Here is a 14,548-nt window from a genome sequence, read left to right as displayed (position 1 = left end):
TTTTCTCGCGTCCCCTTAGGCTTAAATTACAGACACGATCTAACATATTTTTATTAAACATTCTAAAAAAAATACAAAAAAAGAACAGAATAAAATAATAAAAAAGGACAATACACAGAGGAAAATTTGGAGAAAGTGAAACAACATGGAAGTATAATAATATAAACACGTTGAATGAATATGGTATGTGATAAATAACATTTAATACTAGACAGAATATGGAAAACTGAAAAACAAAATGAAAAAAAAAAATAAAACAAAATTGTAAATAAATACAAACAAATGAATAGTAAAAATGAGGATACTATTGTATCATTGTTTCATCACCTTATTTATTAACTGGATTATTTATCATGATTACAATTATGTCCTCTTTTTTTGGGGGGTGATTTTCCATCTATTGCCTTGCAGTACTGTTCCTTTTTGATGTTACTTTTATGTGTAGCCCATATATCATATATATATTATTCATTTTTTTATGTAATTTCTTTTTTGATGTTTTTTTGTGTTTTTTTCCCTGCACAAATGTGGATTGATAGTGCCATTCTTGGATTTAAATGAATTGTCTCTCTTGTGCACATACAACCACCTTACCCATCCCCCTCCCTCCCCTCCCTTTTCCTCCCCCACCTCTGTCCTCAGGCATGTCATATCAGTCAACTTGTATATATATATTCTTTCTATTTTAAGACGCATTACATGTGATCAAGAACACCAATGTGATCGAAACGCATCTTGTGATTTACACTTTTATGGAGATGGTGTATTCTCCTCTTTTTCCCTTATTTTAAACAAAGAAAAAAAAATTAGAATTTTCTATGGTGCTGGATCTTCACCTTTTTTTTGTCCTCTCTTCTTATCGGTGCTCACCAAGGAACTGACTGTTCCAGGGATCATTCAACAAGTCAAAAATCAAAGTTCACCACCTAATATAAATAATTTAACACAAGAAAAGGTACGCCTGCGTCTGAGAAAATTAAACATTGACAAATCCCCCGTACCAGATGGCATTCATCCATGGATACTGAGGGAATTGAGCTCAGAAATTGACAGACAGTATCAGTATCAGATCTTTACATAGTAACTTAAGGTACCGTCACACATAACGAGATCGCTAGCGAGATCGCAGCTGAGTCACCATTTGGTGACGCAGTAGCGATCCCGTTAGCGATCTCGTTATGTGTGACACCTACCAGCGATCAGACCCCTGCTGTGAGATCTCTAGTCGATGCAGAATGGTCCAGGCCATTTTCTTCAAAGGCGATGTCCTGCTGTGTTTGACACTGTGTGACAGGGTCACTATGACTGCTGAGATCGTTATACACGTCGCTACTGCGACCTGTATTGTTCCTGCATCGCTGGTAAGGTCTGACTGTGTGACATCTCACCAGCGACCTCCCAGCGACTTACCTGCGATCCCTATCAGATCGCATCGTTTTCGGGATCGCTGGTAAGTCGTTGTGTGTGACTGGGCCTTTAGTTACATAGAAAAGGCTGAAGGAAGACCTTATGTCCATCTAGTTCAGCCTATTTTTAGTGACGCTGTTCTGCAGTGTTGAACCAGGGGAAGGCAAGAACTCACAGCCAATTTTCCCCATAGGGAAAAAAAAAAAATTCTTCCCGACTACTAAATTTGGGTCAACTATCTACCTGTAATATTATGTTATTCATAACCTTCTATACGGTTACTAACAAGAAAAGCATCCATTTCTCTCTTAAATTCATTCAGTGAGTTGGCAATCACCCCTTCCTCAGGAAGAGAGTTCCAGAGCCTCACTGCTCTTACCGTGAAGAACCCTCTTGCAGACATTTTCTTTCCTCCAAACGAAGAGAATGTCTCCTTGTTCTTGTCACAGTCCTTGGTACAAACAGATCATGGGAGAGATCTCTGTATTGCCCTCTGATATACTCCCCTAAGTCTTCTCTTTTCTAGAGTAAATAGACCTAATTTTGATAACTTTTCTGGGTATTGTAATGCACCCACTCCATTTATTATTTTAGTAGCCCGCCTCTGAACCCTTTCAAGTTCAGTAATGTCTTTCTTGAGCACCGGCGCCCAAAATTGCACACAATACTCCAAGTGTGGTCTGATGAGTGATTTGTACAGAGGGAGACTTATGTTTTCATCTCGTGCCCCCAGACCTCTTCTAATGCATCCCATCACCCTATTTGCTTTGGTGGCAGCTGCCTGACACTGGGCACTCCAATTTAACTTCGTAGACTTTCTTATAACAGGGTTTGTGCCTCAGGATTGCAGAATGGCTGAAGTGGTACCAATATTTAAGAAAGGTAAGAGGATGGATCCAGGCAACTACCGTCCAGTAAGCCAGACATCAGTAGTGTGCAAAGTTTTTGAGGGCATTTTAAGGGATGACATGCAAAACTATATTGCAGAAAATAATATAATAACTGACAGACAGCATGGATTCATGAAAGATAAGTCGTGTCTAACCAACCTGTTGGTTTTCTATGAGGGGGTAAGCGCAAACCTGGATATTGGTAATGCAGCTGATGTGATTTATTTGGACTTTGCAAAGGCATTCGATACTGAACCACATAATAGCCTTAAGCGGGCTTTACACGCTACGACATCGCTCCAGTGATCTCGTTGGGGTCACGGAATTTGTGACGCACATCTGGCTGCTTTAGCGATGCCGTTGCGTGTGACACCCATGACCGATTTTGCATCATCGCAAAAACGTGCAAAATCGCTCATCGGTGACATGGGGGTCCATTCTCAAATATCGTTACTGCAGCAGTAACGAAGTTGTTCCTCATTCCTGTGGCAGCACACATCGCTCCGTGTGACACCGCAGGAACGAGGAACCTCTCCTTACCTGCCTCCTGGCCGCAATGCGGAAGGAAGGAGGTGGGCGGGATGTTACGTCCCGCTCATCTCCACTTCTATTGGGCGGCGGTTCAGTGACGCTGCTGTGACGTCGCTGTGACGCTGAACGAACTGCCCCCTTAGAAAGGAGGCGGTTCGCCGGTCACAGCGACGTCGCAGGGAAGGTAAGTCCGTGTGACGGGTCCGGGCGATTTTGTGTGACACGGTCATACCGATATCGCAGTGTGTAAAGCGGCCTTTATACTAAAGCTCCAGAAGCAAGGACTAGGGGAAACTATATGCAACTGGGTAAGGAATTGGCTAAAAGATAGGAAACAAAGAGTAGTCATAAATGGTACATTCTCTAAATGGGCTATAGTCAGCAGTGGGGTGCCGCAGGGATCTGTGCTAGGACCGATTCTTTTTAATCTCTTTATTAATGACCTTGTGGATGGGATTGATAGTAAAGTGTCAGTCTTTGCGGATGACACCAAACTATGTAGGATATTAAAAACTGACCTTGATAGTATAATATTACAAAAAGATCTGGATAAGATGTCAGAATGGGCAGATACTTGGCAAATGAGATTTAATGTTGATAAATGCAAAGTAATGCACCTAGGACGGAGTAATCCTATATCTGCGTATACATTAAATGGAAGTAAACTTGGGGCTACAGAACAGGAGAAGGACTTGGGTATTCTCATTACAAATAAGCTGAGCAGCAGCACTCAATGTCAGGCAGCAGCTGCTAAAGCAAACAAGATTTTAGGGTGTATAAAAAGAGAGATTAGATCCCGTGATCCCAACATATTGTTACTCGTCTATAAATCACTTGTAAGGCCACATCTGGAATATGGGATCCAGTTTTGGGCTCCACATTTTAAAAAGGACATTTAGAAGTTAGTCAGTTCAAAGACGGCAACTAGACTATTACAAGGAATGGAGGCCCCGATATGATGACATGTTGGAAAAGTTAGATATGTTTAGCTTCGAAAAAAAGACGTCTCAGAGGAGATCTCATTTATATGTATAAATACATGTGTGGTCAATATAAAAGGACTGGCACATGACTTATTTCTTCCAAAGACAATACTAAGGACCAGGGGGCATTCACTGCGAGTGGAAGAAAAGCGATTCTGACAGCTAAATAGGAAAGGGTTCTTTACAGTTAGAGCAGTCAGGCTGTGGAATGCCGACCACAAGAGGTAGTAATGGCAGATACTATAACAGCTTTTAAAAAAGGGCTGGATGATTTCCTCAGTACACATAACATTGTTGGTTATAAATGACTTGATGACAAAATGTAATTGGTGGAGGAAGGATGAACTAGATGGACGGAGGGCTTTTTAACCTTTTTAACCTGTAACGTGAGTCTGCTAATCAGGTCCGATTTATTACCGGACATCACTCAGAGATTGATGCCATGAATGCGTGGCCCATATTGCGGGTCAGTCCGGTCAAAGATTATCCCCGTGAGGCCTAACATTACAATCAGACGATTGATGAATCTACGTGATCATTTGGTGAATAGCCACTATGAGGGTGCTGTGAACAGAACATTTTTGGGGCGTATTAATTCTACCCCATTGTGAGGATGTATTCCATGTGGCACATGTGTCACTTGTCCCAATATCATACATAGTGACATATTTATGAACTCTACAGGTGACAAAACATTTTACACCAAAAAACAGATCACATGTAATAGTAAGGCGGTAATGTACTAAAATCTACATAGGACTGACAATTAAAAATACGTGATAGAGAGAACTTTTTCTTTTAATTTTTAATTCTGGTGTTTTGGTTTTAATACTTTATTTTTTATACACAGAATAGATCTATTCATGACATGATGAATACTTATGCTGTTTGGACTGAATTGGAAGTGACATGACGGTTATCTATGCAATTGTGGGATCTGCACATATTTATAGTGTGATAAATTCATGGATATATGTGCTGCTATTTCTATGTGCTTTGAACATGTATGTCCAAGAATTACATTATACTTGGTAGGTTATGGTATGTTTATTGCTCTAAAGGGTACTGTACACGCTGCGACATCGCGAGCGATAGCACCCGCCCCCATTGTATGTGCGACATTTGGTGATCGCTGCCGTAGCGAACATTATCGCTACGGCAGCGTCACAAACACATACCTTGTCAGCGACGTCGCTGTGACCGCCGAACAATCCCTCCTTCAAGGGGGAGGTGCATTCGGCGTCATAGCGACGTAACCACGACGTCACTAAGCGGCCGCCCAATAGCAAAGTAGGGGCGGAGATGAGCGTCCGGAACATGCCGCCCACCTCCTTCCTTCCTCATTGCCGGTGGACACAGGTAGGGAGATGTTTGTCGTTCCTGCGGTGTCACACATAGCGATGTGTGCTGCTGCAGGAACGACAAACAACATCGTACCTGCAGCAGCAACGATATTAAGGAAAGGAGCAACGTGTTAACGATCACCGTTTTTTAACGATTTTGCGATCGTTGATCGTCGCTCCTTGGTGTCACACGCTGCGATGTCGCTACCGGCGCCGTATGTGCGTCACTAACGACGTGACCATGACGATATATCGGTAGCGATGTTGCAGAGTGTAAAGCACCCTTAAGCCGATGCTCTTGCTTTCAGTACATAAAAACAGAAAACTGAGCCGGAGTATGAAATGGTATACATGGAGCTTGTAAGCTCATGTTCACACTGGCTATAAGACAAGGAAAAACCAAGTGAAAAATTATGAACATATACCCTACTGCAACCAAATAAAAGCATAGTGCATATAAACATAGGGTACTTAGTAAACACTGTTTTTGATAAAAAAAAACATAAAGCTATCCCACCAACGACAAGGTGTACCCGGTTGGGACAGTACCTACACTCTATAATATTAAAACCTTACCATGGGTCTAAAATAGGCCGCAATGTAAGGGCTGAGAGTGACCAGCTCCCAACAGGACACACAGCCATGGGATTCTGTACATACAAGTCCCACTAACATCCTGGACTTTGTCTTCAGGGCAGACAGTATAATTTAGACTCAATGTATGGTAATTATTTAGTAAAGAAGAATGAAAGCGGTCAGTACCGGTCATGGTATCGACAGTGTCCCATCATGCATGGCTTCTGTACATATAACCAGTCAAGCCTCAATACATATATTAGCATTGTCCTTTTAAACTTATTTGGGCAATATTCACATTGCTAGCCTAGTATTTCACCCACCTGGTTTTCCAACTGATGAAGGCTGCCATCTTGGTACATAGTTTGGTTCGGCCAACCCAAGATGTCCCATCACTGTAGGTTAATCCTTCAAAATCATAAAGTCATTGGCCAACCACAAATGGGCGGTATTTCGGCTACATTGACAGATGAACTGGCAATTTATTCCATCAAGACTTAAAGGGATTGTCCTGTGAAAATTATCCCTACCCACAGGATACATAACTTGTTGATCGGGGTGCAACTACTGAGATCGGCACCAAAAGAGGGCAGTCAGAGAGTGGAACAGGGGACCATAGGAGGTAGTGAGGGCAGTCAGGGAGTGGAATAGGCTACACGAGTGGTAGTGAGGGCAGTCAGAGAGTGGAACAGGGGACCACGGGAGGTAGTGAGGGCAGTCAGAGTGGAACAGGGGACCACGGGAGGTAGTGAGGGCAGTCAGGGAGTGGAACAGGCTACACGAGTGGTAGTGAGGGCAGTCAGGGAGTGGAACAGCGACCATGGGAGGTTGTGAGGGCAGTCAGGGAGTGGAACAGGCTACCACGAGAGGTAGTGAGGTCTCCATCAATGGAAATCTTCAAGCGGAAAGTGGATAAACCTAGGGCTGGGAAGATTTAGGAAAGCCTGCATTTGCAGTGGGTTGGACCTGATGGCCCTTGAGGTCCCTTACACCTCTATAATTCTATGATTCAATCACCAGAATGGGGAACTTTAAAAAGTGTCACTCCACTCATTCCCCATGGAGCTGCATTCAGCTATTATGGCAGCCACATAGCAGATTCATAGACCAGCAGTTGGGTCGCCGAACGGCTGCTCAATTATTTAACGGGGATAAAAATGGTCATAGGTTATAAAAAATCCTCGATCTGCTAATCGGCACAGATCCCAGGACACCAATTGATCAGCAAGTTATAACCTATTCTAGAAAACTGTTAATTTAAGCAAAAAAATTATCCCAATGGACATAAAATATATCTGCGTCAGTAATAAAGAGGTGGATCAACCTGTACAAGTTAAAAATACCTGCCTTCATGGAGATCATAAAAATAAGAATACAGGGACAGGATAATACGTAGACTTGAGAGGTCGTGGAGGATGTTCTTGTCCAAGACCGCTGACGGGATGTGTTGACTTTTGGTTCATACTCAACCCAACAGTACCTGTCCGCACGAGAGAACACCTCAATAATTTGGGGTCTTCAAACTATAAACATGTATTCACAGGATGGGTAAAAAAAACAGTGAAGGCGGAGGATATTATAAAAACATTCTTTATTGATTACAGTGTATTTGTTTTTACACGCTTCATAAAAGCCCTTCAAAAAATCAAATAAAGTCAAGTGAAATTTCAAACATACACATAACATTACATTAGTATGGGCATGGGACTAAACAAATAGTGAGAAATCATCATTCCTGGCAATGCCATCAAGTTTTATCTAATTGCAAGACATCGGTTTACACAGTCTTGTAAATGGAGGGCTTCGTGGCAAAATGGACCCATCATCTAAGAAATGGACCCTTGAACCCCCAGTCCCTGCTCAAGAGTAGATAGGCTTGGATTAAACTCAACAAGTTCTTGAGTCTCTCGATGGGTTGGTGAAGGGTCCTCAGGGGATCATCAAATCGGAAGGGATGGGGTTACCTTATAGACCCTACTTTCTACCGGAGTGATTTAATATGGTGGGTCAACCTGTAATATAGGGATAATTCCTGAACTGCAATTAGAGGAAACAAGACAGAACATTCCCAGTCATGTTACATACGATTGATTGCTTTAAGTAAGAAGTGAATAAACAATACAATAAAACTAAAGTGGTTTTAGGAACATCATCAGTCCGATGACTAAAAGTCATTAAAAGGTTCAGTCAATTGCTGCGGTGAAGTTCAGTCGTGATTGGCCAAGGTGGCTTCATGTGACATTTGAGTCAAAGGACAATATTAGGTGGACACAAGGGGCCATGGGCTCTAGTGTTTAACGGACCCTGTGTATCCTACAATTACATCCTCCATTAATAGGAATGGACGATTTATAGGACAAGTATGACCTGCTTTATACCAGGGACCACTGGAGACTGGAGAAGTTTCTTATTTGATAAGATTGGACTCCGTCCAATGATAGTTCAGAGTTGGCCCTTTACATAAGTGCAGTGCGAAGTAGTACATAATTTATGGTAAAGGATTAGGGGATCAAAAGGGCAACATAATAGTTAAAGTTATTGCAGTGTCGGGCAAATCCAAGGATATCCTTCTCCCAGGCAAACTACCAACTTTCCAATAACACCGATAACCCCAAATCCAAGGATGGACCTTTCCCTGTTGAAATTATTCAACTATTTCCCCTCATGGGTGGAGTCTTATAGTCAGATGACTTTGCACACACCCCTGAATAAGTCTGAAGCAACCTGGAGGAGCGGGAGACACCACGACTTAAGGCAAAGAAAAAAAACAGTGAAAACCCATTGAATAGCACAATCTGCCAGTGCACTTAGTAAAGACTTGTAAAAGCAGACATTTTTTAAAACATTATATGTCCCTCTAAATTTGCTTTGCAATCCCTTAAAGGTACACTCCATGCACTGAACCTCCACTGTATTGTACCACAAGCAGGGCCAAAGGGGCGTCTGAGAATGTCCCACCCACTTGGCACTAAGCGAGGTATAACATTTTGGATACCTTTTGATGTGAGTGGTAGTATGCTGCCTTTAATATTCTTCGAAGCATCCCTGTCATCACCTGTATTTATTCTTACAGTGATCAGTCATAATTTTGCTGAAAAATTAAGTTATGTTCCACAATCTAGAGGCACGAGACAAACAGTCGTCTGAAGACACTGCAGTGATTTATAAGAGTACATTCTTCAAAAAGTCTCATCCGTATCTACTTCAAGTACATTACTGCAGAAAAAAAAAAGTAATTCACATGGTTCTAAACATACAAACTAGAAAATAAAAAGTCTAAGTTGTTTTTTTTTTTTGCGGGGGAGGGGGGAAAGCAAGGTGGAAACCAATATGGTTATCATTAAATGTGCCACTCAAATTTGGAGAGTCCTGAATGGCTACTTGAGGGCTAAGTGGGAGAAGTACAGTGGCCATATTTGATATCACAGTTGAATATAATTTTTGAGAATTTAAAGGGGCACTCCATTTCCTATTAGGGCACAAGGTTATCACTGAGGATAGTTGGCTGTTTGGGACCCCTTCCCGCAATGAGCTAAGCACAAATTCTCACTTTGGCATCAAAAACTGTTATGTGTAATACCCCATTTCACCTGTAGTGGCTGCAGTGGGACAATGAGTAGCTAACTGGAAATCGCTTTCTCACAGGAAGTAGCTATCTCACAGGAAGTAGCTATCTTACAGGAAGTAGCTATCTCACAGGAAGGAGCTGTCTTACAGGAAGTAGCTATCTCACAGGAAGTAGTTTACAGGAAGTAGCTGTCTCACAAAGTAGCTGTCTCACAGGAAATAGCCGTCTCACAGGAAATAGCCGTCTCACAGGAAATAGCCGTCTCACAGGAAATAGCCGTCTCACAGGAAATAGCCGTCTCACAGGAAATAGCCGTCTCACAGGAAATAGCCGTCTCACAGGAAATAGCCGTCTCACAGGAAATAGCCGTCTCACAGGAAATAGCCGTCTCACAGGAAGTAGCCGTCTCACAGGAAGTAGCTGTCTCACAGGAAGTAGCTGTCTCACAGGAAGTAGCTGTCTTACAGGAAGTATCTATCTTATAGGAAGTAGCTATCTCACAGGAAGTAGCTGTCTCGCAGAAAGTAGCTGTCTCACAGGAAAATTAAGGGCCTGGAAAACCAAAAGTCATATTAAAGGGGTGTTCATGAGAAGGCATGTCTACTTTAATACAACAATTTATGGGATTATATATAGAAAAAAGGGGACATCTAACCCCACCAGAGTTTCTATTAATCTTTAGGTGATCGTTAACCATAAGATCAGACCCTTCTACTTTTCAAGGAAATGTACACTGAATCGTACCACTACACGCAAAACTGTTCTTCCCATATTATATTCACTATGAGAAATTTTGGTGATGCCCATGATCCACTTGGTCTGAATTACTAGTCTCTTCCACACTGTAGACATGGGTGGGATCAACTACTCTTATCAAAACCTCAAAAATTCATAAAAAACAAAAATTGCTGTTAAAATTAGTGTCTCATTCAGAGTTTGAGGGATTCCTTTAGACCTGAGACTATTCTAAGGATTCTTGATACTAGAATGTGAAGGATATAATGCTCCTATATATTGTAGTAGTGGTTTGGTAGAGTCACATAATCCCGGGAGCGCTAAACATGATCATGTGATGCAGTCTGCATGTCACATGATCATTTTTAGAGCTCCTAAATGGTCAAGAGGGATCGCGGTAAAAACAAAGTATAACACTATCAATGTATTCAAACCAGTATTCTGGTGTAAAACACATACATATGTCACAAAATATTGAACAACATGATGATTTTACCTAGATACTGGACCACATGGCCACCAACTGGTCTGCCAGAGTACCGGACTAGTGTTAACATAGGGACATCTTCAATTTGTCTCAGGAGTAATGTATTTATGTTTCCTCTTATAGGTAGAAGTTGTATAATTTCCGCCGCCAAGTCTGAACCTAGCCTAAAAATACTTTGTAGAACTTGTCCAATTCCTTAAAAGTGTAACCAGCATTTTAATTTCTTCCTCGCAAATCAATAGTAGATATGAAAATGAGAAACTTTGTAAAATATCTGATTAGAGAGATCTGCTTCTTTCTCCTCCTGGACGGATCAATTCATTCTCAATTTGCGGGTCAAATATGTGTCAGTAAATACAGACTTTCCCATTACTGAGATAATAGATGACAGTTGGTGCTCCTAAAGTTTTATGGAAATAAGAGGAGGGAGGAGCTGGAGGCAGATACCGACATTCTGATGCAAGTTCTCCTGATGACATTCTGCTGCAAGTTCTCCTGGTGACATTCTGCTGCAAGTTCTCCTGATGACATTCTGCTGCAAGTTCTCCTGATGACATTCTGCTGCAAGTTCTCCTGGTGACATTCTGCTGCAAGTTCTCCTGGTGACATTCTGCTGCAAGTTCTCCTGGTGACAATCTGCTGCAAGTTCTCCTGAGGACATTCTGCTGCAAGTTCTCCTGAGGACATTCTGCTGCAAGTTCTCCTGAGGACATTCTGCTGCAAGTTCTCCTGAGGACATTCTGCTGCAAGTTCTCCTGAGGACATAATGCTGCAAGATTTTCTGAGGACAATCTGCTGCAAGTTCTCCAGATTACGTTCTGCTGCAAGTTCTCCTGGTGACATTCTGCTGCAAGTTCTCCTGGTGACATTCTGCTGCAAGTTCTCCTGAAATGCCAGTTACACTTTAATATTGTAAAAATCTCCCAGAAATACGTAATACTACTAGTAATATTACTAGTCCCATGCAGCTCCAGTTACAACATTTACCGGCTTCCCCACCAGTCTCTGTACTTCTTGCGTAGTCTATTATTATTATTATTATTTATTTGGGCTACATGAAAATGTGACTGCTGCAGACAATCAGGGGCCTCAGTGGTGATCAGAAAATCACTGTTACAGCCAGTGATTGGTTACAGTGGACACGTGTCCATCTAGACTGGGCAGAAAAAACAGGGACCAGAAAGGGATCTGTAAAACGTTTTTATGGTATGCATGGGAGGGTGAGCATTATTTATTATTTTACATTATTCTGGGAGATCTTAAACAAAAATTTAAAGGGTTACTGTCATTTCATAAGAACTTGCAGCAGAATATCTGGGTCTGCCTCAAGTTCCTCGCTCCTCCATAGTATGAGCTGCAACTGCCAGCTCCTATCTCAGGAATGGGAAAAACTGTCTTCACGAAATACAGATTTTACTCCTGAATTGAAAGTGAAAGCTCAGTCCAATACAAGAAAGAAGCAGATTTCTCTGATAACATATATTACAAAGTTGTTTGTTTCCATGTGTACTATTGATTTACGAAATAAAAAATTACAACAACAAATCCACTTTAAGTGGCCGAACCACCCCTTTAAGTTATCATATTACATATAATTACAGTACTACCTTTAGTGTATGTAGGTGGATTATACTAAATTGACAGACTTAACCCAAACCTTAATATAGAATCACTGGTCAAACAGGTGAAATATACAGAAAATATATAAGATCAGAGAAAATCCAAAGCCGTTAGTAAAATAATTTAACATTCTCGTTATTCTAAGAGATTTACCTCATTCAGCATTATATTGCTTCACAGTATAACAATTCCGAGAGGAGTGTCAAATCTATGTGACGATGGCCGTACAATCAAGGCAGCCATATTGAATTTCGAACCATTGTTACGACAATGTAAAGGGAAAATGCCGGATAGGGAAATAATATTTCCTATATAAAATGGCTACCTCCACTAAGTGGAAACACGATGGGGGTCATAGGTCAGGACTAGTGCAAGTTAAGACAAAGTAGTATTGCCCGTAACAAAGAATTGATTACCAAATGTCTCGAATATTCTGATTGGATATTTTAGGCATCGCCTCCATGTTGGCTTTGGATGCCTATTTTTCCTTAAATAGGAGCTCATAGTGGTTGAAAAAGATTAAAAAATTGTCAGACAGTGTCATCAGTTGGATATCAACAAATTTCCTACTGACATACCATCACTTTTTAAGATGGGAAAAACCCTTTAAGGCTAATGGCCACTTTCACAAAATGTAATTGGCCCAATGCATCTAAAATTAATTAAAAGGGTTTCTTAGGCCTTAAGTTGCCATGGTAACTGACTATAAACAAACGCTGTGTGGGCCGATCCTGCAGTAATACAGCCAGTCACATGTTAGTAAGGATTAGAGCACAGATGAAAAAGGGAGTATCTGCGGAATCAGAGTGCATTGTTTGTTTACGGTCTGTTACCATGGAGACGCATAGTTAAGTATAGGTGCTGTAGACACATACCAAAACAAAAGAAAAAAATGGATGAGGACTGAAGATCCAGTGTGGAAAAATTTGTTTAACTGATGTGGTTGATGATATTTGGCCCCTGATCGGGTCGTACAGATGAGAGGATGTTTTGTGGCTTGAAAACCCCATTCAGGTAAATCTGAAAAGGTCCTTCAAAATCCTACTTGTCCATATGTGATCGTCTAATAGGTTGTTGAACGATTGCTCAGACAATTCAGAAGTCACGCGCTGTAAACAGAGAATCTATGTCCGTGCTACGAAATCCAAGCACCACAGGTCTTAAGGCCGACTTCATGTCTCTTGAACGCAATCTGTCTCCCAAGTATGACCGAAGACGTGTCTCTCGGAAACACAGATGTACCCTAGTAAAGTCAGAGAAGGCTACGCTGACCCGAGAAAGCAGCGTTATACCGGCGGGGCGGGCGGAGGACGTGCTGGGGCGATGTTAGGGTGCGCGGCTTCTCTTTGGTTGGGAAGCGGAGGCCTGAAAAAATAATGAATAGACATAAATTTACAGTTCTGCAAGGTATCACTGACAATACAATACAATGGTCCCAACTCAGTGAACACATCGACCCCCAAATCTTCTAGAATTCATTTTTCTACCCTGTCATAGACATAACCCTTAATGGTCAACTATTTTCTTTATCAACAGCCATATGTGCCATGCTGGTTGCAAAGCAAAGCCCCAATATTTATTCTATAGCTGCCTATAGCAACCAGAAAGATTCTAGCTCATTGGTTGCTATGGGTAACAACTATTTTTTTTTTTACATCTTTTAATATGTGTATTATTTGTGTATCCTATGTGATGTATATACAGCAGTCTCAATGTAGCCTATGTGACATATCTACAGCAGTCTGTGTATTCTATGTGATGTATATACAGTAGTCTCAATGTAGCCTATGTGATGTATATACAGCAGTCTCTGTGTAAGCTATGTGATGTATCTTCAGCAGTCTCAGTGTATTCTATGTGATGTATACACAACAGTCTCAATGTATCCTGTGATGTATATACAGCAGTCTCAGTGTATCCTATCTGATGTATAAATAGCAATCTCAGCATATACTAGTGATTGTATATACATATACATATATATATATATATACACACACACATACATACACACACACGCACAAATATATCATACATATATACATACATACATACATACATATACACCAGTTTGTGCATCCTATTGTAGCGTCGGCGTCTCTGCAGAGATGCCGAATTACTAACCGCCTGGCCGGGTTGCGTCCTCCTCCACCGCCACGCGGCCATCCACGTGCTGTGCTGCCTCCTACCACTCCTAGGCCTTATACATGCCACACAGGGTTCCCGCGAGTACTGATAAGATGCACGCGCACACACCGGCTCGGCTCTTAAAGGGCCGGTGTGCCATTTCCAGGAAATGTGTATTTAACGCAGCCTCCCATTAAGGGAGGTGCCTGTGCAACATCTCTAGTTACTCAGTCAGTCTCCAATCTGCTAGCTAGATAATTGTCTGAGATCCAGTCCTGTTA

At 41.5% G+C, this 14,548-nt stretch overlaps 1 protein-coding gene across 1 annotated transcript in view; it reads right to left on the bottom strand.

Annotated features, from left to right (window-relative positions):
• Positions 1-7,304: 7,304 nt before the first annotated feature.
• Positions 7,305-14,548, bottom strand: part of ADAM9 (ADAM metallopeptidase domain 9) — a 162,642-nt gene continuing 155,398 nt past the window's right edge. Inside the window, exon 22 of the mRNA XM_075346380.1 lies at positions 7,305-13,505. Within this exon, the coding sequence (XP_075202495.1) occupies positions 13,427-13,505 (79 nt within the window). The 3' untranslated portion in view covers positions 7,305-13,426. The remainder of the gene's footprint in view (positions 13,506-14,548) is intronic.

The sequence above is a fragment of the Anomaloglossus baeobatrachus genome, chromosome 4 (assembly GCF_048569485.1).
Source record: "Anomaloglossus baeobatrachus isolate aAnoBae1 chromosome 4, aAnoBae1.hap1, whole genome shotgun sequence".
Classification (NCBI taxonomy): domain Eukaryota; kingdom Metazoa; phylum Chordata; class Amphibia; order Anura; family Aromobatidae; genus Anomaloglossus; species Anomaloglossus baeobatrachus.
Note: the sequence above shows the minus strand (reverse complement) of the source record. Positions and strands in the feature narration are given on the sequence as shown.